At 39.7% G+C, this 21,751-nt stretch overlaps 3 protein-coding genes across 4 annotated transcripts; 2 read left to right on the top strand and 1 right to left on the bottom strand.

Moving 5' to 3' along the window:
- Positions 1-483: 483 nt before the first annotated feature.
- LOC103994503 (probable glucuronosyltransferase Os03g0107900) lies at positions 484-2,550 on the bottom strand. The gene is made up of 3 exons (XM_009414861.3): positions 1,542-2,550; positions 1,218-1,462; positions 484-1,120 (listed from the first exon to the last, which is right to left on the bottom strand). Exons 1-3 carry the CDS (start codon positions 2,106-2,108, stop codon positions 664-666), a joined length of 1,269 nt encoding a protein of 422 aa, XP_009413136.2. The 5' UTR covers positions 2,109-2,550; the 3' UTR covers positions 484-663.
- Positions 2,551-5,835: 3,285 nt separating this feature from the next.
- LOC103994504 (phosphoglucan phosphatase DSP4, amyloplastic) lies at positions 5,836-20,321 on the top strand. Of its 2 annotated transcripts, XM_009414863.3 has the most exons (14): positions 5,836-5,980; positions 6,085-6,148; positions 6,243-6,287; positions 8,460-8,562; positions 8,678-8,754; positions 8,817-8,893; positions 9,639-9,719; positions 10,008-10,140; positions 11,567-11,626; positions 13,714-13,770; positions 15,929-16,024; positions 17,908-17,967; positions 19,857-19,964; positions 20,052-20,321. In XM_009414863.3, the coding sequence occupies exons 1-14, from the start codon at positions 5,955-5,957 to the stop codon at positions 20,175-20,177; spliced, it is 1,113 nt and encodes a 370-aa protein (XP_009413138.2). In that variant the 5' UTR covers positions 5,836-5,954; the 3' UTR covers positions 20,178-20,321. The 2 variants fall into 2 exon arrangements, with proteins under 2 accessions (XP_009413138.2, XP_009413139.2); XM_009414864.3 differs by lacking the exon at positions 6,243-6,287.
- A 416-nt stretch (positions 20,322-20,737) lies between these two features.
- On the top strand, positions 20,738-21,681 carry LOC103994505 (pistil-specific extensin-like protein). Its single transcript, XM_009414865.3, has 2 exons — positions 20,738-21,035; positions 21,246-21,681. The coding sequence occupies exons 1-2, from the start codon at positions 20,858-20,860 to the stop codon at positions 21,581-21,583; spliced, it is 516 nt and encodes a 171-aa protein (XP_009413140.2). The 5' UTR covers positions 20,738-20,857; the 3' UTR covers positions 21,584-21,681.
- Positions 21,682-21,751: the final 70 nt, after the last annotated feature.

Genomic DNA, 21,751 nt, shown 5'->3' with positions numbered 1-21,751 from the left:
ATCTTTAATAATAATAATAATAATAATAATAATCGATAGCCGACCAGTGCAAAGGTTGCACCTCATGTGACATCGACTATATCTGATCGATTGAGAGACAGGACCACTGTGCTTATCGTATACAAATTGAAAGCAGCAAGCAAACAGCATGGTCTGCATTCTGGCCATCATTCACATCATACCCTCTGCTTGCAGAACACACAACTTTAATCTCTTCCCATACCAACTCCGCTCCTCCTCTTTAATCTTTCCCATGGCCAGCAAAGGAAGCATTTTTAATTCCGTAAAGTATCTTTAAAGCTCAGACTTCCTTCGTCTCTTATTCTTTATCCACCCCTTTTGCTTATGAATCAGAGACTCAGATCTCTAACATCTTTAATAATCGTGCTTCAGGGAGAGACTTCCTTCTTTGGATTTATAATCATCTTTGGTCGGTGATTAATTAATGTGCCATTCATTAATCAACTATTAATTCTAGCAAAATTGTAATAATTTCTTTTTTAATTGTATAATTTTGTGAATAGTGAAATAAATAAATAACAGAAAACGGGGATGTCCGACCGATCTACGTCACACGACACGCTCGTGAAGCGAGCGCGACAGCCCGTGACCGCTCGCCGTGTACGACCGCCGCGCTACCTCCACGTGTCGGTTTGCACCGCCTCACCTCGGCCGCCACGGCCGGCGGCGGAGCCTCATCCCCTCGAGCGCCCTGAGAACGTGCCACGTCGCGTCGCCCTGCTCCGTGGGGCGGTGGAAGAGCAGGGAGCGCCGCCGGGCTGGGTCCCACAGATTCCGCTGGATCGCCGACAGATTGGTGGCCGCCACGTGGTCGAGCGTCGCCTCAAGCCGGCCGACGTCTGCCTCCGCCACCGTCACCGATATCTCCGGCCACCGCACCGCCTCCGGGAAGGGCAGCCGGATGTCGTCTGCGATGATGACGGGCACGCAGCCGAGCGCCACCGACTCCACCAGCCGAGGGCTCCACGGCGCCCACCCCAGCGGGCACAGGCAGAACACCGACCGCGCCATCTCGGCTCGGTAATCGCCGGACCGTTTCCTCTGCAGCCGGAACCTCGGGTTCGCGCTGTACCGCCGCCATATCTCCGTCCTCACCCTCCTGCATCCATCCGACAACAGGGAATCGTCGGCAATTACTTGTGACGAGCTCGAACGGGCGCGATCGTTTCTTGTTGTCTGCTCGAGTTCATCGTTACCTGCCGTAGAAGCGGCCGCTGACGTTCTTGGGATGGACCTCCATCTTACCGCGAAAGAAGACGAAGATGTCGCGCCTCGCCTTCTCGGGCGCCGGCCGCACGTCTTCGATGCCCGGCGGCACGTAGGGAGGAATCAGAACGTGCTCTGCTCGCTGGCACGGGTGCGGCGACCGCACCCCGAACGTCTGCAGGATGATCGACCTCTCCAAGAACTCCGGTATCCCGTCCGCCATCGCAACATCTTCCTGCAAGCATCATTCGGCCGTGCGTCACCCCACCGTGCTAATCAAAACCGAAGAGTAGTACTGGGGAGTTAATGGTCACCATGGCGTGGAAGCAGGCGCCGTAGTCGTGAGAGGCGACGACGACGTGGTCGCTGCCGTGGGAGCGATTCCAGAACGGGAAGCGGGAGGACACGAAGTCCACCGCCGAGGACAGGAGCGGGCGAGCGTGGTGGAGGGAGGGGAAGCCGTTGGGCGTGCTGAAGTTGCAGGAGACGTAGACTGGGACGAAGAAGAAGTCGGCGTCGTTGGGGTCAACCGCGCGGCCGGGGTACCCAAGCAACGCCTGATGGATCGCCACCTCCGAGGCGAACAGGTGGCTGCCGCACCGCGGGTCCGACAGCCAGTCTTTGTTGTACCGAGAAGGGAGCTCATAGACATACACCTTAGGAAGCGGCGAAGAAGAGGGCTCCCGCGCCTCGATCAGAGCTCGAGCCGGGAGATTCGGTTTGAGGTGAAGGGGATGAGACAAGAAAGAGGAGGAGGAGGAGGAGGTGGTGGTGAGGAAGAGGTAGACGGAGAGAGCTAGCCAGAGAATCCATTTATAGTATTTCCAGAGCTGGAGAGCTTTCTGGTGGTGGAGTTGAGCTCTTCTGGCCGTCACCTTCATCTAAGAGGGTGGCTTCTGGTGCGGTCAGACGATCGGAGCTCAGGTCAGGAAGAGGGAGGCTACAGATAACGGTTGCAGGAGGAAGGTAGCTGACGGTGAATCCATGAAAACAAACACCGGGAAGAAGAAGAAGAAGAAGCAGCAGTAATTGTTCCGTGTTTTACCAGCTTCCATCAGCCTCCTCCGCCCATGGTGCGGGTGGGCCAGTGATCATGACGAGAAACTTACCAGTAGATTCTCCTTCATCTGACGCGTTCCTCGATGCGCTGTCGGGTCACATGGCATGCGCCATTCTCGCCTTTTTCTCCACCTCTTTTCGTGAAAATATTACACTGTTCTTCTTTAGTCCCTCTCCTTTGGCTGGCTTGGCGATCAGACGCGTTCGCCGTAAGAACAACCCGTCGGATCACGGCAGATGACACCCCTCTCTCTCTCTCTCTCTTCTTCGTCTTCGTCGTGAGGTTTCAAATCCTGAACTTGGACGAGGCAGTCGTCGGGACGCGCCTCACTTATGGGGCTCAGCAGAGACTGCAGGCCAAGCAACGACTCGGTCAAAATGGACCCAAAAGCGGTGTTGACTATTCATTTATATTATCATGGTAAATAATAAGTAATGACTGCCTAATCTGCTCGATGGAAGCGTATGTTATTTGAATCTATCATTTGATGTAATGTATAATTTCTCACGGTTCACATCGACATGACTAAAGTGAACCTTATAGACTCTTATTTGCATTATTCCTATATTCCGATTTAACATGGAACGATGGAAGGAACGTTACGACAAGCTTAAACAAGCTTTTGTATTTTGAGACACGACGGAAGTCGCGATAGTTATACTGTGGCAACTATTGTTGTCAGAGATACCACACTGAAAGCAATCATGGCCCACCCAAGGATACGACCCTCAGCCCACGGAACGAACAACTTTAGCTACGAGTGACTACCGTAGGACGGTGGCGGGGGCCCCAGATGGAACGGGAGATGTACGTGTCGACGAGTGGAAGGTCGTAATTGTGGGCCCCAAGGATACGCACCTTTGGATTCTCTCTCCAGCGAGGCAGTGCCGTGAGACGTTACGTTTTCACGTGGTAAAGCAATGCGTGCAATCAAAAGGGGTATGCGCCGTGTGGGATCCGATACAGTGATATTTTGATCCATTTCACTCGATCTTTAAATCCCTTTTCTTTTATTAAGATAAAATTGAGCTATCGAATTTCTAATCTTTTACTGTAATCGTATTTATTTCGAAGTCATAGAAAATAAAAATATTAATTTTGTGTTTGATAGAAGATAAGATTTTCTCAACTTGATAAGATTTCTATTCTAGTATTAGAAAAGCGATAAAGGCAACGAAGGACGGATGTAATGAGAACGAAGGGAACGCCTGTGCCCTCACAGCAACAGAAACAACGATATGCTCTTGCCCTACTCACGAAGCCTCTTGTTTTAAAATCGCCTCTTGTTTTAAAACCATTCTTTGCATCGATCCAAGATTGGTATCCTTGTTAGGAGCACTATCTTGCGGGGGCATGATAGAAGATAAAGATTTCCCCAACTTGATAGAGGATAAGATTTCCCCAATTATATGAGCTGTTGAGGGAAATCCTTCCTCCTAATTTGTATAAATAGGAGAGGAAAGTTAATAGATTCAAGCTAAAGCTATTTCATTTATACAATAAAGCTTCTTCAATTATTGCTCTTATCTTCTATTCTATTAGTGTTGCAGGTTTTTTTCAATCAAAGATTGATAAAAGAGAGCATATGTTTTGTTGGTGAAGAAGATATGCAAAAAGAAATTAAGGAAAATAGAGAAAGAAGGTTAAATAGCAAAATAATAAGGAAAAAATCGGAGGGGAGAGGCATAACAATATGAAATTAGGACATAAAATATCCAGGAAATGTTTTTGTGGCAGTTCTTCCTTCGAATACCACTTCTTATGAAAAGGAAAGGAGGAAATGTGATAATTCACCGGAGATAAATAGTGAGAAAAAAATAAAATAAAAGGCTGGATTTGAGTGGTTATTATGGTAACAGCACAGTTACAACGAAAATAGATAAGAGTTTAAATTGATTTAAGAGGGTTGCATTATTATTTATTTGGGTTTAATCATTTTGGTTCAAAATCCATATATTAACAAACAATATCATGATAAAATTCAAATAAAAATTCATTAAAAAAAGTGATAGTGTATCTAACACCATAATCTAAGGATGATTGAGAGGGATAAGTCGAGTATTGGTCGAGAAATCGACTTGTATGAAGATTGGAATGGCATGCTTAGGATTAAGATGAAAAATAAACTCACGTGTGAATAATAAATTAACATTGATAATGATAAATTAAGATGAAAAATAAAGTGAATATTTTATGATATGATAGAATATTTCCTTTTGCGTTCATCATCGTTTTTACATTTAACTATCATGTAATCCAGGTCTCATCCTTTGTATTGACTGATCAATTATAATTATAAGATGAGTTTATTGAATATCATATTTGATGATGAAGTGAATCGATAAAGTTATGATCTAATTAGTGTTTGAGTGACGTATGAATAACTTCAATCATGGAAAGACAAATCGATTGAAGCACAAAGAATCAGACTTTGGGCCGGAGTGAATCGACATACTCACAGAAGTACTTTGTGCCATGAGTTCAAGCATCGAGCCGAAGGATCGGACATTGCACCAAAGAGATCATATGTTATGGGAGGTCAATATGTCGATCGGGTAATATACCGAATGAGAGGACGATACGTTGAAAATTTAGACGAAGCGTCGGATGAACCAATGACATATCGGGTAACATAGGATTTGTGTTTGTAATTGATTGTAACTATGCTAACTCAATTAGAAGCTCATTGGGCCTGTTCTGGGATTGAGTTGGGCTCATTACGAGGCTCATTCAATGACTCAAAGTTGAGTCAGGTTATGACACTGCCAGAAAAGACGATAGTACCACTCAGACACAATCTTCCAAACCGTGTTAAGCAATGGTACCACCCAGATTGTAAAGTGGTACGAATGTTTTTAAGTTAAACATATTTTCTATATTGGTTTGATCGAACGAAGTTTTCAAATCATTGTAATTTTTACGAAGCACTAATTCATTTCTCCCCTTGGTGCCGATACGATCATAATAGAATTATGATTGAAATAAAATTTAATTTTTTTTTATGATTAAAATTTAAAGTTGAAAAACATAATTAAGGAAATAAGCATTTTTAGGTGAAACTCCACACATACACAAATATATATATATATATATATATATATATATATATATATATATATATATATATATATATATATATATATATATATATATATACTATTTTTGTTGGTCTCCATCCGGTACTATCATTTGATTATCAAGTAAAACATCTCTCATTAAAACATCTCACTATGATTATAAAAATAGATATTCACATATTTTCATAACTGAAATTAGTTAATCTTAAATCTTTACTAACAAAGATTAACCTGAATTATTTAGATGAATATTAATATAATAATATATATGTTTAATATTTAGAGTGATACTTGCTATATCAAAATGTATAAGAACCGCTTTTTGTTGTATCTTATTTTATTTGTGTTGATGAACCCTTCATGAAGTAATAGCCCGCAGAGAATCCGCATTCATCCATCCAAACATTTGTTTGGCTCAGCCACACCCACCTATGTGGATGAATCCAAGACAGTCGCGTTCAGCCCTCTATATATATGAGCATTGGGCCGTGCAATTAAGCATCCGCCAAAAAATATCCCGTAAAGGGCCGTTCCTTTTTGTGCTCGCTTTGCTGCCTTCTCGTTCTTCTTTTCCGCGACTTTCACCGGTCATGAACAGCCTTCGGAGCCTTCCGACGTCCGTTACCGATCCCTCCCTTTCTCTCCGTCTTCCCCTCCCTAACTTTTATCGTTTCTTTCTCGTGGGATCTTGATCGCTATTACTGTGAATTTTGGTTTCAGATCCTCCGCTCCGCCCTCGCCGGCCCCGAGAGGACGTTCGAGTAGGCCACCGAACTTGAATCTGGTTCGCGTCGTGGATTCCCTTTGCTTTCTTGGTTCATTTTCTCTTGTGATTCCTTGGGTTATAGTTTCTTGCTTGTTGGTTTTCTTGTGTCTAGGGGGTGATACGACCACACCATCTTCGTGTAAATGTCGCCAGGAGTGTGAGTAGGAAGCTTTCTTGGTTCTTTCTTGAACTCTATATCTGATCTAAGCGTCGCACATTGGTCTCTATCTTGTTTAGCCTGTTCCTTCAATTCACCTTGTTTTCGTTGATTCCACCTCCGTGGGTAACCAACGGACGGGTTCTGTGGTGAAGATTTGATTTAGAGTGCTTTTAGGATGCTAATGCTACGAGTTTCGGACTAGTTTCTCGTATGTTTGTGTTTGACACGGTCTATGGATTTCTTTTGCTTTCTCGACGTTTCTAGGTATTCTTTGGCATCTCCGGTATGGATTCCCTTTCGCACGGGCTATGGATTTCTCTTAAGTTTCTTGTGTTCTTGCTTGACCTGTATGCGGAGTCTGTTGCTTTCTTGATGATTCTCAGTATTCTTTGGTTTCTAGTATGTGTCTTATGATCAGTTGGTTATGTGGTGGCACGAGCTGATCACCATGAATGTAAGTAGGGGCTTTCTTGGTTCTCGATTTTTTTTCATTCTTGATTTCTATTCTTGATCCAAAAATGGTGTTTTTTGAGAGATAATAGTTGCATTTCTGCGGTGATTTTGGCTGGTCTGATTCTCTAACTACCCCTTTTTTTGTTACACTTTATCTGGTAACTGCTCCACGTATTTTATGGCACCATTTTTGCATATTTGGATTACAACCAGCAAATTGTTAAGACTCATGCCCTTGCTTCGTACTTTCTTATGGTGGTGCTTGAATGATGTTTGGCACTGACAGCTAATTGTTTGTGGAAAAAAAAAAAGTTCAGAATCTACATGATAAGATGGTAGGAACCTTAAATTATATGGATCCATAGAAAACATCTAGTGCTAAATCTTCATTGAGGATGAATTTAGTAATTGGAGGACAGCATGGTTCCATTGATTAAGAATAAGAAGGGATGATGTGGGCTAAATGGACACAAGGTGTCACCTATTGACGAATATTTGACTCTTTAGCCGAGTTTCTTAAAATTTAGATTTAGCGTGCTGTCTTATATCTGTATTTTCCTATTACAAATGGTAATTTTTAAGCTATTAACAATTTAGCACAAGCTTGAATAACACTGTCGAGCAACTATTTGTCTCTATGCACTAGTAAAAAAAACTCAAAAGGTTTCACAGATGATAAATTGGAATAACAGGTTTGATGAAGGAGAGAAGAAGGTACTCTGCCTTCTTCCATATTTTTTTTCCACTTGCTATTCTCTGGTTGACAACCATTCTTTTGTAGAAATAGTCTTCTCTTACCTTGCTGTTTCTTTTCAAATTTCAATTTGACAAGTGTACATTTTTCTATTCTCATGTAAGCATACATCTTCGATATTGAATGTTTATACAGGTATATATTATGCTAGTACATGTCTTCGTCGTTGGCTTGCCATCTAATGATATAGTTTGTAATGCAGAAAATTTTGGGGTTTTGGATTTTTGTTTTACATATTCGGTATAAGCTACATGCAAACTTATGTGTTTGCTTACATACATGGTATATTTCAAGTCGATACAAATTGATATTGTTTTTTTTTACAATTGGCTAGAACCAGGCTTGTTTCTTTGTTTCTACAGAGTCATTGCTCTTGTTTATACTTGTCTCATGAAAGTTTCAGGAAAGTGTTTGATTAGTTCCTGTCAACAATTTTGCCTAGTTTTTTATGCTTCGATTAATTCTTGTTAACAATTTTGCCTCGTTTTTTTGCTGCTTTCAAACATTAATGAAAGAATCTTTTATAGCTTCTGTAGCAGAATTCCTTTACGCTTTTGTCTCAATGAATATAAGAGACATAATTCTTGATATGCTGATATAACATTGGTGCACACAAGCTGAGGCAGTGTCACTGTCTTATATGACGTTTTAAAGTGCAAAAAAAGTTGATGTATGTGAAAATTTTACAAATTTCTTGTGATTAGGTCATTCAATCCTAACTTGTATAGTTTACCAGGGAAACACTTAAATGAGAAAGACTCCACCTGAATTTTCGGCTATGTGGGAAACTAAGAATATATTAGATATTATCTCAAACAGTTACGTGCAAACCAAAGATCCATTGAACTTAAACTGTGCACTTTTGCTGTGTAACCAAATTTCAATATGTTCATTTTGAACTTAAGCATGTAGTATTTATTTGAACTCAGGATGATTGTTTCAGTTATTTCCATCTTTTGCAGGCATGTTCCAAGTCTTCTGCAAGTCCTGAGAAGACTGGTGCTGAAGTGCAAGATCAGAAGTCTGAGATATATAGCAGTGATATGACAAAAGCAATGGGTGCAGGTAATCATCTACTTCATTTATTGCTAAAGAAGATTCTACCTTTTTGTTTTCTTCTAGGTAAATTTTTGTAATTATTTACTGTATAAAAGGTTTCTATTGTGGATGTGTGAACCAGTGCTGACATATAGGCATGAGCTTGGAATGAATTATAATTTCATCTACCCAGGATTGATTGTTGGTTCTTGTCTACAGGTAATGTAAGGTTTATTTCTTTTATGTCTTTGAACTTTTAAGATTAATATGTGCAATTACAGACCCCATCAGATGTTGATAAGCTTCGAAAGATTGGGGTGAAGACCATCTTTTGCTTGCAGAAGGACTCGGATCTTGAGTATCCTAATTGTGTTTCATTGGTGGCGATATTTTTTCATTGAAGATAATAGTAATAATCTAGAATTGGTCACAAAAGGGTATAACTTAGGATTTAGATTACAAAGCTTATTTGGAATAGTTAGAAAAAGAGAAATATTAATAGATGCATTTTTATCTGATAGTATGTGCAAGGATCAATAATTGACATGATGGATTAATAGTGGTCTACTGATGCAAACGGAAAAAGCGCATGTCTCCTTAGTCCCTCCAAAACACCAATATAAGTTATCATTTTAGGTTGTTTATTTCCGTGAATCAATGCGTTCCTTTGTCAGTTTTATCTCCATAAATGTATTTATTAGTATGTTTTTACTCAACAATCCATAAACGGCGATGGTGGAAAATGAATATGAAAAATGATGCATTCTTGAGTTGATGTCGTAATATGGGAAAACCAAGTGATTCTTTCATATCTAATTAATATTTTGGCTGCTTCATTATACTTAAAAGTAAGGTTTGTCGTACCACGGTATGTTGCCCGATACGGGCGGTATGTATTGATCGGACAGGGGACCGGTATTGGCGGTACATACCAATTTGTTGATACGTCCCATCATATCGTGTATCGATACGTCGGTATAGTTCGGTACATACCGTATTGATGGCTGGTCGGTATATTGGTACGGACCGGTAAGGGGAATCATACTTAAAATTGTCACTAGTTTATTGCCTAGACATCTTGTTTCCTTAATTTATTTCTGTAGATATTTTGGGGTTGATATTGGTGCAATTCGTGAATATGCCATGCAATGTGGTGACATTGAGCATCTTCGTGCTGAAATCAGGTGAGCCGAAGTACTTTAATAATGGCTATGTGTGGGCCACTTGTAAATCATTTTGTTGTTTTGCTTATCCCTTGCACTAAAATTATGATTTGGTCAGATTTAGAAGTGTGCACTCTTGCCCATAAAACATACACTATAGGTTTCAAGCTTCCAACTTCTCATGCCTGAATAATGGATAATAATAGTAACTACGTTGTAAACTTGTAATGACTACTGTTTTAACTCGTACTCTTGAAAATTTCTGCAGTTAGTTAGTGCCCTCAATTTCTCTTATTCCTGATGTCACAGGGATTTTGATGCATTTGATTTGAGGATGAGACTTCCTGCAGTAGTTAGCAAATTATACAAGGCTATTAATCGGAATGGTGGAGTGACTTATGTTCACTGTACAGCCGGGCTTGGAAGAGCGCCTGCAGTTGCAGTAGGGTCTTTGCTCTTGTTCTGCTCATTCTTTTGATGCTATCTATGCGTATCTTTCTGTTCTTTTGTTCCGTAATTGAAGACATTGTCTTATATTACTGGTGGACCATTGTTTTGTCTTTGGAACCTTTTGTTATGTCATAGCTGGACCATGCTTCATTTTGCATTTATATTGTGTGTTAAAGGTTATAAAAAAATAGTTCTTGCTATGTTAATATCCATTTATCACAAAACATTTTAATGGAACCGCTTGAGCCCAACACATTTTAATATTGGTGGGGCCTTTGGGGAGTAAGGAAAGTTTTTTCTACAACCTCTCTTGTTAAGATATTTTATACGATAAACTTAAATTAGTTTAACTTTGAGTGAATAATCTCTTTCTTCCTCTTGTTCTTCTTTGAATGTCGTTTCAACTTTCAACTCGAATTGGAGTATTGTGTTAGTTCTTACTTTTCTTCTTTCTGAGCTTATGTAGCCTACAATAGTTTTTCCACCAGTTAGAACATAACAAATTAGTGATAACATCTAATTGAACATTAGAGCTACAAGTTGATTAAAGAAAGGGGTCAAGTTATTTGTCTCTTCATTCTGAGTCTAGATTTGTCTCTTCATGTTACTTTTTATCAATTGAACCTTTCTCGGAAACCTCATAATTTAACAGTCTTCCATTCTTCGTACTAGACATGAATTTGTTGTTCACTTGTGATCATCAGCAAGGAACAATAACTATTTTTTACTCTATTTATTGAGCTGTAGTAGTGTCAAGATTTTTAAACTACTTTTACCTCTATGGTTATGTCAAAATATTACTTCTTTACAAAATTATGTCCTATATATCAAAACCTTTAAACTTTTTTTTTTTCAAAATCATAAGATTCAATCTCCATATTTTTATCATTTGTTAAAATAAACAGGCTAAGAACCTTTGCCCATTGATTTCTCAAGGTTTGGGTTTTGGCTTGCCAATTCTTCGTGTTTCTGTTTCTTGGTTGTCAGCCTGTTACTTTATTGTGCACTCCAGTCGGTGGAATACTGCTGCAGAATGTCACTATGATCAATGGTATCTGATTCAAAGACAGTAAAATATCGCATAATTGACACAAGTGATTGGAGTAATCGGTCTACTTCTGAAATTTTTCTTCAGTATATTTGGACTTCTTGAATACTTATTAGCAGTGAGATTAGGAACCCAAACTTAGATAGCCATTTAAAAAAAATGTTTTCAGCCTGTTTAGGCAAGATCTTCATTTATGAGTTGGTCACTTGAGATGATGCAGACACAACATGCTTATTTATCTCCAAAAGGACTGTACTCTCATTCCTCTGTTAATTCATATGCTTAACTAAGTAGCGAACTTATTATGGTCATATTTATTGATTTATCCACAAGGAATGTTTTTAGTAACTCAATGTCTTTTACACTGTAGTTGGCATACATGTTTTGGGTTAAAGGCTATGAGCTGAATGAAGGGCACCAGCTACTGCAGGTAATCCCTTCAGCATTTTCAGTGTTATGATGTTTATAAGTAGATGGTAAAACTGAAGTGAGTGCCTTGATTTGATAAAGATCTATATTTTTCTTATGACTAAAAGACATATAACATGGAGCCTAGATCTGTTGCTTTTATTTTCGATTTGTTGTAATGTAGCCACCTTAAGACAGTAAAATGTGATAAGTCCATTGGTATGTGTATCTTGCTGGCCATCTGATTGGATAGTCGTATCTTTATGTGAATTTTCTACATATGCATATTGTCAGCTTTGACATACCACAATATTCTGTAAGTGTATTACAGTTTAAAGATTCTCATTGTAGTCTAATATAACTTCACAAACTCGCCTGAGCTATTTTCATAGAGTCTAGAGGCATCTTTTGAATATCATTTCATATTGAGTTTTTTAACTCTTTAACTTTTTGAACATATTTTCAAGAGTTAGAAGATTTAAGCAGAATTTCTTCCTCACATTTTTCTTTATGTGCTTCCTTACCTATGATCTGTACAGACACATGCTCACTGGATTTTCCCAACAATAAACTAGTCCAAATGTACTTTATTTTTTATAGTGTATCTTACATATACTTGGTTAGCAAAACTGCAGCTCTCTGGAGAGGATATTTCATTTGTATCCCTTTTACTCTTGTTTTGAAAAGTCAAGTTTGGTTCTAGGCCAACAGTAGGGTACTTATAAATATCTTGAAGCATAAGATAAAGGACCAATAAATATATGTATGCTCATATCAGGAAAAAACTGGATCATAGACCTTATAAATATCCATTGGTCAATATCAGTTGGAAATTATTTTTTGTATCTTCTGGTTCTTAGGCACTTAAATCCATGCTCAAACTCTTTCAGGACCTTGTCCTATGCTATAGACTTTTTTGTCATATTCAGGCTCTTGGGAAACTTTTAATGTCAGGATTTAATTAATTTGGAGTTGAACTCTTATGTTTGGAATGATCAGTACCCATGAATTGTGTTTCCAAGGATAAACCATATGATGTTGGGAAGGTTTCCCAACATCTCACAAGAGAGAGTTATCATTTCACCCATTCTTATCATAAATCCTATTGTATCTAAACTTCTTTTGAAACAATAGAATTCAATTTTAAATCAATTTGTTTGAATTAAACAATAGAGTCAATTGATTTTGTCTTCACAAATAAGGTGTTTTAAAAAAAAGAAAGAAATTGAGCATATACGACGATTTTCTAGTTAAGGGATTTTTTCTCTAGAGTTATTCGAACCATTAATGTAATGCTTACAGGCGACCTACACCATATAATTGTTTAGTCCCACCAAGTTAGGTGGGCAACATCAATAATGCTGCAGGGTTGCTCCTCTTGGCTTCAGGTGACTGTAGTCCTATCTTATCTGCCTGTATGTACAAGCACAAGCTTGTGAGAACAAAGGATTTCAATCTTGGGTACTGTTACCATGCTGGTCCATGGCGGACTGGTATGGGTCAAGTCCATTCCGGCCCACCGTATGTTGATATACCAAAATGTGCCACGTTATAGAGAAGGGGGAGGAGAGGAGGGAGATGGTGGCTGAAGAGAGGGGGGAGCAGTAGAGAAGGAGAGGAGGGGAGGAGGTGGGCAGAGGAGAGGGGGAGATAAAGGTGGTGATAGAGAGATGCATGCACTGGAAGCAGGCAGTGCCAGATGCATGCAGCAATGGACGCAGAGCAAATAGCATGAGAGACATATGGCCATATGGGATTAAGATTATAAAGATAAAAAAAGTTGGGTCAGGCATTATATGCCCTAACAGCCTTTTATCACATATGGACTGCCTGAAATTGGACATCCATGTGTTGGTTCATGCCTGCACCAGTAGATACCAGCCGGTGCATATGAATCAGACAAAATCAAATTCCTTGGTGATAACTATTATTTTTTACGTTCTGCACAACCATAGAGCAAACTGTGAGAACTTTGATTCTATGTTTAACACTGTAATTGCATGTTGCATCTTTTTAATTAGGACACTTCTCATCATTGCATTTGTTTTATCATTCGATGTACATCTATTCACTTTGTCTTATCTTTTCATGATTACATTTTGCATATAGAGTAAGCGAGCATGCTTCCCAAAATTGGCTGCTATAAAAAGTGCAACCATTGATATGGTAAGCAGAATCTCTTTCCACTACCAGTTAGCATGTTTTGTCTTTTTTTTTAAATTATTCTGAAGTTACTATGAATTTGAAAGTCGATGCATTTTTTTCCTTGTATCATATGTGCCGACAGATTTACATATGGATGCTTTTGTATCTGATGCATGCATCCTTACAATTGATTATTCTTGATATTTTCATATTGACAAGTTCTCTCTTGATGTTCTATTTCTTTAACATGCACTATTTCTACTGGTTAGGAATTGGTGTATCTGCTTGAAGTTAGCATCTTAGACATTAATTTTATAGGAACTCATAAGCCATAGCCAATTTTACTTTCTAAACAATTAATTCAGTATGGAAATATGTTTTCGACCATACGTGGATTCGAATTTGAGACCTTTCTCAAAAGAGACAACCTGTTTTACCTTTTAGATGTTGAGTACTTTTGCATATTTTGGTGGGGATGCTCAATGTCTGAGGACTTTGAAACACACAAACAAATATAATAGATCTCCCATCACCTTATAGAGTTCCACTGGAATTTAGGCTGTTCTTAGAAGTTTCTTTTGCTTTGCGTACTTATAAACAGTACAATATGTTTCCTTATTAATAATCTAGTTACATTTCTAGTTATAGGAAGATAAAAGAGCCTAAAAAAGCAATTTGGCATGATCAATAAACTCTTGAACTCATGTATATCATTCTAAGTTGTAGGATGGAGATGTTAGATGATAAGGAAATAGAGTATAAACCAAGGAAGGCAATACCAAATGATACCGCCTGGTACGTACCGGTCCGATAGCATACCGGTACGCGGATCGCCCGCTATCGGGCGGAACGAATAAAATAATAAAATAATATATATATATATATATATATATATATATATATATATATATATATATATATATATATATATATATATATAATATTTTAGAAAAAGATGATGTTCGGCGACGTGACATCGCCTTTTTTGGATTTTATATATATATATATATATATATATATATATATATATATATATAAACGAGGCGACGTCACCGAGGCGATGCGACATCGCCTTTTAAATAAAATATATATATAAAAATATATATAATCTTATATATATATATATATATATAATATTATATTATATATACCGAGCGGTATATCGAACGGTATACCGCTCGGTATATAGTTTCGTACCGTACCAAGCGATCGTCGAAACTCCGGTACGGTTTCATCATCATGACAAACATCATCGTAGTTGATCAATTCTCTGTTTCTACTGTCTGCCATTCATTCTTCAATTTCATTAACTTCTTTTGATGTTTGATTTCCCTGCATTGGTAGAAATTTCTTTATTTAGTTATATCTCTTTATTTCCAATCTAAAAGTTTGGCATATTATTTCTTCTTAGCTCAGCTTTATTTCCTTAGGTTCTAGTATTTGTTTTTTTTTCTTTTCTTTTTTGCAATAGACATGTAGTACATCCTATCTTTTTCTATTTTGAAAGAATATACTGCATTTTGTTGACTAATTAAAAAAACATCATCAATAAAAATTAGGTGGAACCTCTACAAAAAAACAAACCCCAACTATGAACAGCATTGTATATAAAAATTTTTGCAATAGATTGTTCTTTTTTCTACTCACATAACAAAAAATTGACCACATTGACATCTTTTGCTAGAGAAAAATGTTCTTAAATACAACCATTCTATTTAATCCTGACCAATCTAAAAAGCTTTTTTTTTTATGCTAGCACTTCAGTTTTTTTGCAATATGGGCATATTTGGAGCTGCATTATGATCAAATTTCTGTTTTATATGTTATCATTTCCATCATATTCAATACGGGCATATGTTCTGCATTATGATCAACCTCACAACAAATGTTCAAGAATGTTTAATGCAGTATGGAGTTCCGCAGATAACCAAGTTGTGAGGTTGGATCTTCATCCTTGTTGAACTGTCCGTTTACCAGTACTTGAGGAAAATCATGGTTTCAAATCTTATTAGTCACAATAATTGTTGTCATGTCAAAAATTAATTTGCTGTGATACCACATGTCACCTTTACATTTTGTTTGCACTTGATGTTCTTGATTAATTTGATGTCCCACTAAAGCTCTAGGCTTTCTTACCTTTTTTAATCATAATATTCATTGAACTATGTTCCCTTTGTAGCTTATAGGCCTATCCAAGAACCATGTCACTCTGATGTGGAAAGGTAATGAGTGTTCCTCAGTGGAAGTGTCTGGACTTGATATTGGATGGGGACAGGTATGCTCTTCTAACATTTTTTTCTCTTTTTTTTTGTTTATAAAGAAAATTTGCATTTATAATCTTGAATCTTGATACATTATGCCATAATAAGTCAACATAGAGGTTGTTTAAATAATATCATATTAATACTGGCAGCATATTCATATGTGTTCGTGTCTCTTTACGCCGTGGCCGGGGAGTTAGCACAGCTAGGGTCGATTCTAGATGCGCAAGGTTGCCTGGTCTAGCGCTCGAGTCTCAGAAGCTGGCGTCGGCCATCCCGTGTCCGGTGCAGCCCTTTGTCTCAGAGTCCTCGATGCGTAGGGTCTCTCGCGTAGTCGCTCAAGCGTCGAGTCGGGCTAAAGCTTCATCCCCCGAGTGCGACCTCCTTTCTTGGCGGGTGGCTTGCTTCTCTACCGCTGGGCTCCTGCACACAGGTTGAGATTGGGAGGGGGATTTCCCGACTCGATCCCTCCGATGTTTAGGTTAGCTTTCCGTTGAATGAGTGAGAGTAGGATGCTTGAGTGGACCTCCCCCTTTGTGTTGGCCAGGCAATGGGCTTTTATGCCTGCCCACGGGGGTTGGCTATCCCTGCCTCTTAATGGTCGCCGCCCTCTTAAGCGGCGAACCCATACCTTTTATGCTGACACCAGTTGTCGTGCGCGGCGTCGCACCCGAGCGGAGCTGTCCCTACCTTTGCGGGGCGGAGGCATATACTCGAGCGGTGGCGTTCCATCCTTTGCGGGGACGGCGTCGTACCCGAGCGGTGCCACCGTCACACTCGAGCGGCGCCGTTCCACTCTTTGCGGGACGGCGTCGTACCCGAGCGACGTCGTCCCAACCTTTGCAGGGCGGCATCGTACCCGAGCGATGCTGCCATCACACCCGAGCGGCGTCATTCCACTCTTCGTGGGACGGCGCCGTACCCGAGTGGCGTTGTCCCAACTTTTGCGGGGCGACGTCGTACCCAAGCGGTGCCACCATCATACCCGAGCGGCGCCGTTCCATTCTTCGCGGGACGGCGTTGTATTGATGTGGTCTGCCACATCGACTTCGAAACTTTCCATTGGCACTGATGTGGTTGCGGTCGGCTACCTGGGGGCGTGCTACCAAATTGTGCCCTATCAATATGGTAAGTCATATGACAGGTAAATATATTCAGCATTGATATTTTTTATTTTCTTCATGGTATGAAAGATGTTGCTTCATGACCTACGAATCGGCATGAGCAACGATATGTATAGCTCACTAATTGTATTCTTGAAAATTTTATTAATTATAATTGGAGCATAGAACAGATGTAACAGAAGCTTTGTGTCAGTGGAAGCATTTGTAAGCTGGAATGCTGCTCATAGGTTTGTTGAATCAAGGACTGCAAGTGAGAATGGCATCAAAAGCATTATTATTGATCCCTACTCTTGAAATCTTCCTATTCTTGCTTAAAAGGATGTGGACATGCAAGTAATTTTAACTATTTATAAGTAAATCTTCTACTTTGAGTGTGTGTTGTATTTTGTGCATCTGATCTCGCATGGTTCTCTTATGTTTTAGATGTCTTATATCTCATCCATGTCATACATGTAAGTATTTTCCACTAATCTGAAATCTTACCATAGTCCATAGTTAGGAGGTTCAGATTTTGGTTAATTCTCGTAATTTAGCTGCTACTGTTACATCCTGGGCCTTCTAAGCTTCCTGACATGGTTAGCGTGGGATGCTTTTTTATTAACTTGTCATTATGTGAACAAAGTGTTGTTTGTTCATTGGTTTTGTGATTATGATCTTTTCACATATTTCATGTTTATCTTGAAAAGTAAATGCTTTGTAATGATTTTTTTTCAGTGAGCTTCATGATATAATTGCTCTGATGAGTGAGTTAATCAAGTTTTCATAATTTTCAGAGAATTCCTCTGAAGTTCAATGAGGAGGAAGGTGTATGGATTCTTGAGAAGAACTTACCTGTGAGTGTGCTGATGTGTACTCCTAAAAAATTCTTAAGCTTTATAAGTCTTATGACAACATTTGTTGTTCTGCAGCTTATCTTCAGTTTAATCTTCATCTTGTTTTGTCAACTTCTCCAACAGGATGCTGCTTCCTAGATTAGTTCTTCATTGTTATTTCTGTGGGATTGGGACTAGCATCTTCTTCATTGTTAATCCTCGGTTCACAAATGCACTAATAATACATGATAGCACCCAACTATAAAAGGAGGATGTGCATGGTCATTAATAAAAGTTAGTTTTAAGAACTCATCTTCATGATTAATAAATAGCACCGCTAATCTACAGATTGTCCATGCAGCAGTAAAGGAGATCTACATACGTGTAGGACTTGAACTGTGCTTAACCCTACATAAGGCCAACTAAGCTAAAGCCATCTCTGGGACAAGAAAACATAGCTTTAGGATTTTTTTCCATTCAAAATTTGGATGCTTCATTACAAATTGGTTTATTAGATTGAACCGGAACTCCAAACCTCATACCTCCTTGCCTAATGTTTTGTGATGTGTGGCAGTTGAGATTGGGTGGTATTATAGGCATGGCATAGGCATGCCCAACAATACCAGTGTGTCTAAAAAATATGCCAGTAGACCAAAGACTGTACCAACATGGTACATTCTTTTGGTTATAGACCAGTGAAAACAATACATGCAATCTTGCTCATGTGATTCTTAGATTGACATGTAGTATTTGATACTGTCAGTATTAGCAATAGGAAGAAAATTGGCCTCCATATGTTGGTCTTCTTAGTTAGTTGCTTTAGTCATGATGGAATCGTTCTTTATTTCTTTCAATTTTTACTTGTGATATTCATTTTTGTTAACATGTTAAGCTTTGCAATTGTTTCAGAATTTATGGTTCTGATGTATATTTATTTTTCATTTTTTCTTGATTACTATCCTGTGCATATATATTCATTCACATACTGCTTCGACAAACTATACACAAGAGATGCATGATAAAAAGGCTTCACCTTGCTCGTAGGCCACAACAGTTGCACAAGTCATGAGTAGGATTTCATTATAACAGAAAGTTCTATTAATGAGCTTGGGCAAAAAAATAAAAAAAGAAGCACCACCAGTGTGATTATACTAGTAACAGCCGTCTAGTCCCACGTTGGAAATAAAAAAATATTTGGATTCAGTTTGATGCATGTACTATTGATAATTTTCTTAAGTATCTTGGATCGGATTCAACAAAGTTTAACGGGTCATATATCCATTAGATAGAGTCATGATAAAATGTTATCAAAATCGAACTAGTATTGAGTCTTGAAAAGGGACTCGAGTAGGAAGGGACTACCTATATACACTTGGTTAAAAAGCATATACCATCATTGATGAGAATATACCATGCTAGAATATTCTGGGATATTTCAGGCTACACTAGTCTTTGATTAGAATGTCAGACTCCCAAGTGGGGGAGATTGTAATATCATGGTTTAGTCTCACAACATATATAAATAAATACTTCGAGTGATTTATAAGGGCAGTGTACCACTTTTAGGTTTTAAGCATCTTGAGAAGGTCATGACAATAACAAAAGGCAATGGTAAATTGCCAAGGGATGCATCAAAGTGGTTTGATATGTAATTAATAAAGGTTATCTTTCTTATAAAAGGATTGTTCAGACTATAATCCTTTAAGCCTTTCGATGGATGGAAGGTTATCTACGTTTTGCCCAAATGACTCATTTTTCTTCTTGTATGATGCAACACATGAGAACCTTTTACAAATTGATGGCTTGCGTGCATTCTGAGTTGTGCATTGAACACGATGTCGTAAAAAGTCTGTGCTTTTATTTGCAGCATGAGGTGCCTTTTATTTGTAAATTGATTTTTTTTTGTGTAGGAAGGACGCTATGAGTACAAGTACATAGTTGATGATAAATGGCTGTGCAACGAACATGAGTTGTTGACAAGTGCAAACAATGACGGTCACGTAAACAATTATGTAGAAGTAAGATCTTTCCCTAAAATTGAGAGACTCTTTGTGTTTGGATCCTTGGTTGACGTGATTTTGGCTTGTGTGCATTTGTTGTTGCAGGTTTCCAGTAGCGATACAAGTGTCGAGGCAATGGGGCTAAGGAAACGTTTAGCAAGCAAAAATGTTGACCTTACCAAGGAGGAAAGGAAGATGATTAGAGACTTCCTGGAATCCTATAACGCGTAGAAACGAGTTCTACGTGATGGTTCAAAGAGTATTATGGAGTAAGGGTGTCAACCTTCAGTGTCACCAATGTACATATCAGGTGATGATCCGATAGTACGTTATGTTAAGTTAATAATAAATGTAATCCTCCACTTTATGTTGTCAGTGTCGATCCACATGCTCTCGTCATCCATTGGTCTGGTCTTTGGAAAAAGGATATTTATTCTTTTGCTCTCCATGTTTATGGACCGAGTCGAGTCTATCCTATCTTAATAACAAAACCATCAAGCATAACTTAAACTCTACATGCTAACATGTTGGACATCCAAGTGTTGGATGAAGGTAAGGGTAAGCATTTTGAGCAGGGCATTGTCCACTTTGGAGAGACGTGCACGTCAGTCGGGAAGCAGATACGGGTTTGACATTGAAATAGGTGAGTGGATGAGTTGAAAGAGGGGGAAGTGGGTGACCGAGTCGTGACAAGCCTTCATATGGTTTCTCCTTCATGGAATTTTTGGTCTCCATGAACTCTACATTGGCATTCACGTCGACAGTAGTCGGCCTCACGTTCACTTCCCCGGCTATGCTCGCTCTTCGTTTCATTAAAATTCAGAGGTTCGAGGCAAGAACTCGAGAACAGGGTTACGGAAAGGTGAAGGGAAGAGGCACGATCCGCAGAAGAGAAGAGATATCAAAGAGAGATGGAGAAGGGGTGGGTTGTGGCGGTGATTGTAGCTGCAGCAGCCTTGTTGATGTTGGGCGCGGTGGAAGCCCGGCGTGGTCATGACGACGTGAAGGTCGTACACTACGATGGCAAGGTGCTGTGCCAGGACTGCTCCAAGGGATGGAACGAGTGGACGAAGGGTAAACCCGTCAAAGGTACGTTCCTACGCACCTTCTCTTCCCTATCAGCCTTTTAATGCTACACGCGTGACGGTTGTAGATCGATGACGGAAAACCTTTTCCCCTGGCAGTAACAGTCTGATGACTGTGACTGCATCCCTCTTATCGTCAAGAAGTTTGGATCAGCGCACACACACACTCCCCTCTCTCTCTCTCTCTCTCTCTCTCTCATTGGTGGCCATGCAGGTGCGAAGGTCGCGGTGACATGCCTGGACTCGCGCCGGCGAGCGGTGTGCCACACGAGCGACACCACCGACGACAAGGGCGAGTTCGATCTAGTGGTGAGCAAGTTCGTGTACGGGAAGGCGGTCCGGCCGGAGGACTGCACCGTGAGGCTGGTGTCGTCGCCCGATCCCACCTGCAACGTCATGACCGACTTCGGCGGCGGCAAGTGCGGGGTGAGGCCCCACCACCCCTCCGTCGTGCACCGCGGCATGCTCAAGTACACCGTGGGGCCTTTCTACTTCACGTCGCCGTCGTGCGAGGAGCCGGAGACTTCGCCGCATGAGGACGATGAAGACTGAGAGATGATATACCACGACGATGTCTTCGCTTTGGTCCGAGTCGATGCCCCGTCCGTGCGATCGTCTTAATAAGAAAGAAGCTGGTTTTATTTGTGTTAGGATCGTTAAGTTGCTTGCGACGTGTGCTTTTATGATATCAGCAATATCCAAAATGTTCGATTAAGAATA

Source organism: Musa acuminata, chromosome BXJ3-8, assembly GCF_036884655.1.
Source record: "Musa acuminata AAA Group cultivar baxijiao chromosome BXJ3-8, Cavendish_Baxijiao_AAA, whole genome shotgun sequence".
Taxonomy (NCBI): domain Eukaryota; kingdom Viridiplantae; phylum Streptophyta; class Magnoliopsida; order Zingiberales; family Musaceae; genus Musa; species Musa acuminata.
Note: the sequence above shows the minus strand (reverse complement) of the source record. Positions and strands in the feature narration are given on the sequence as shown.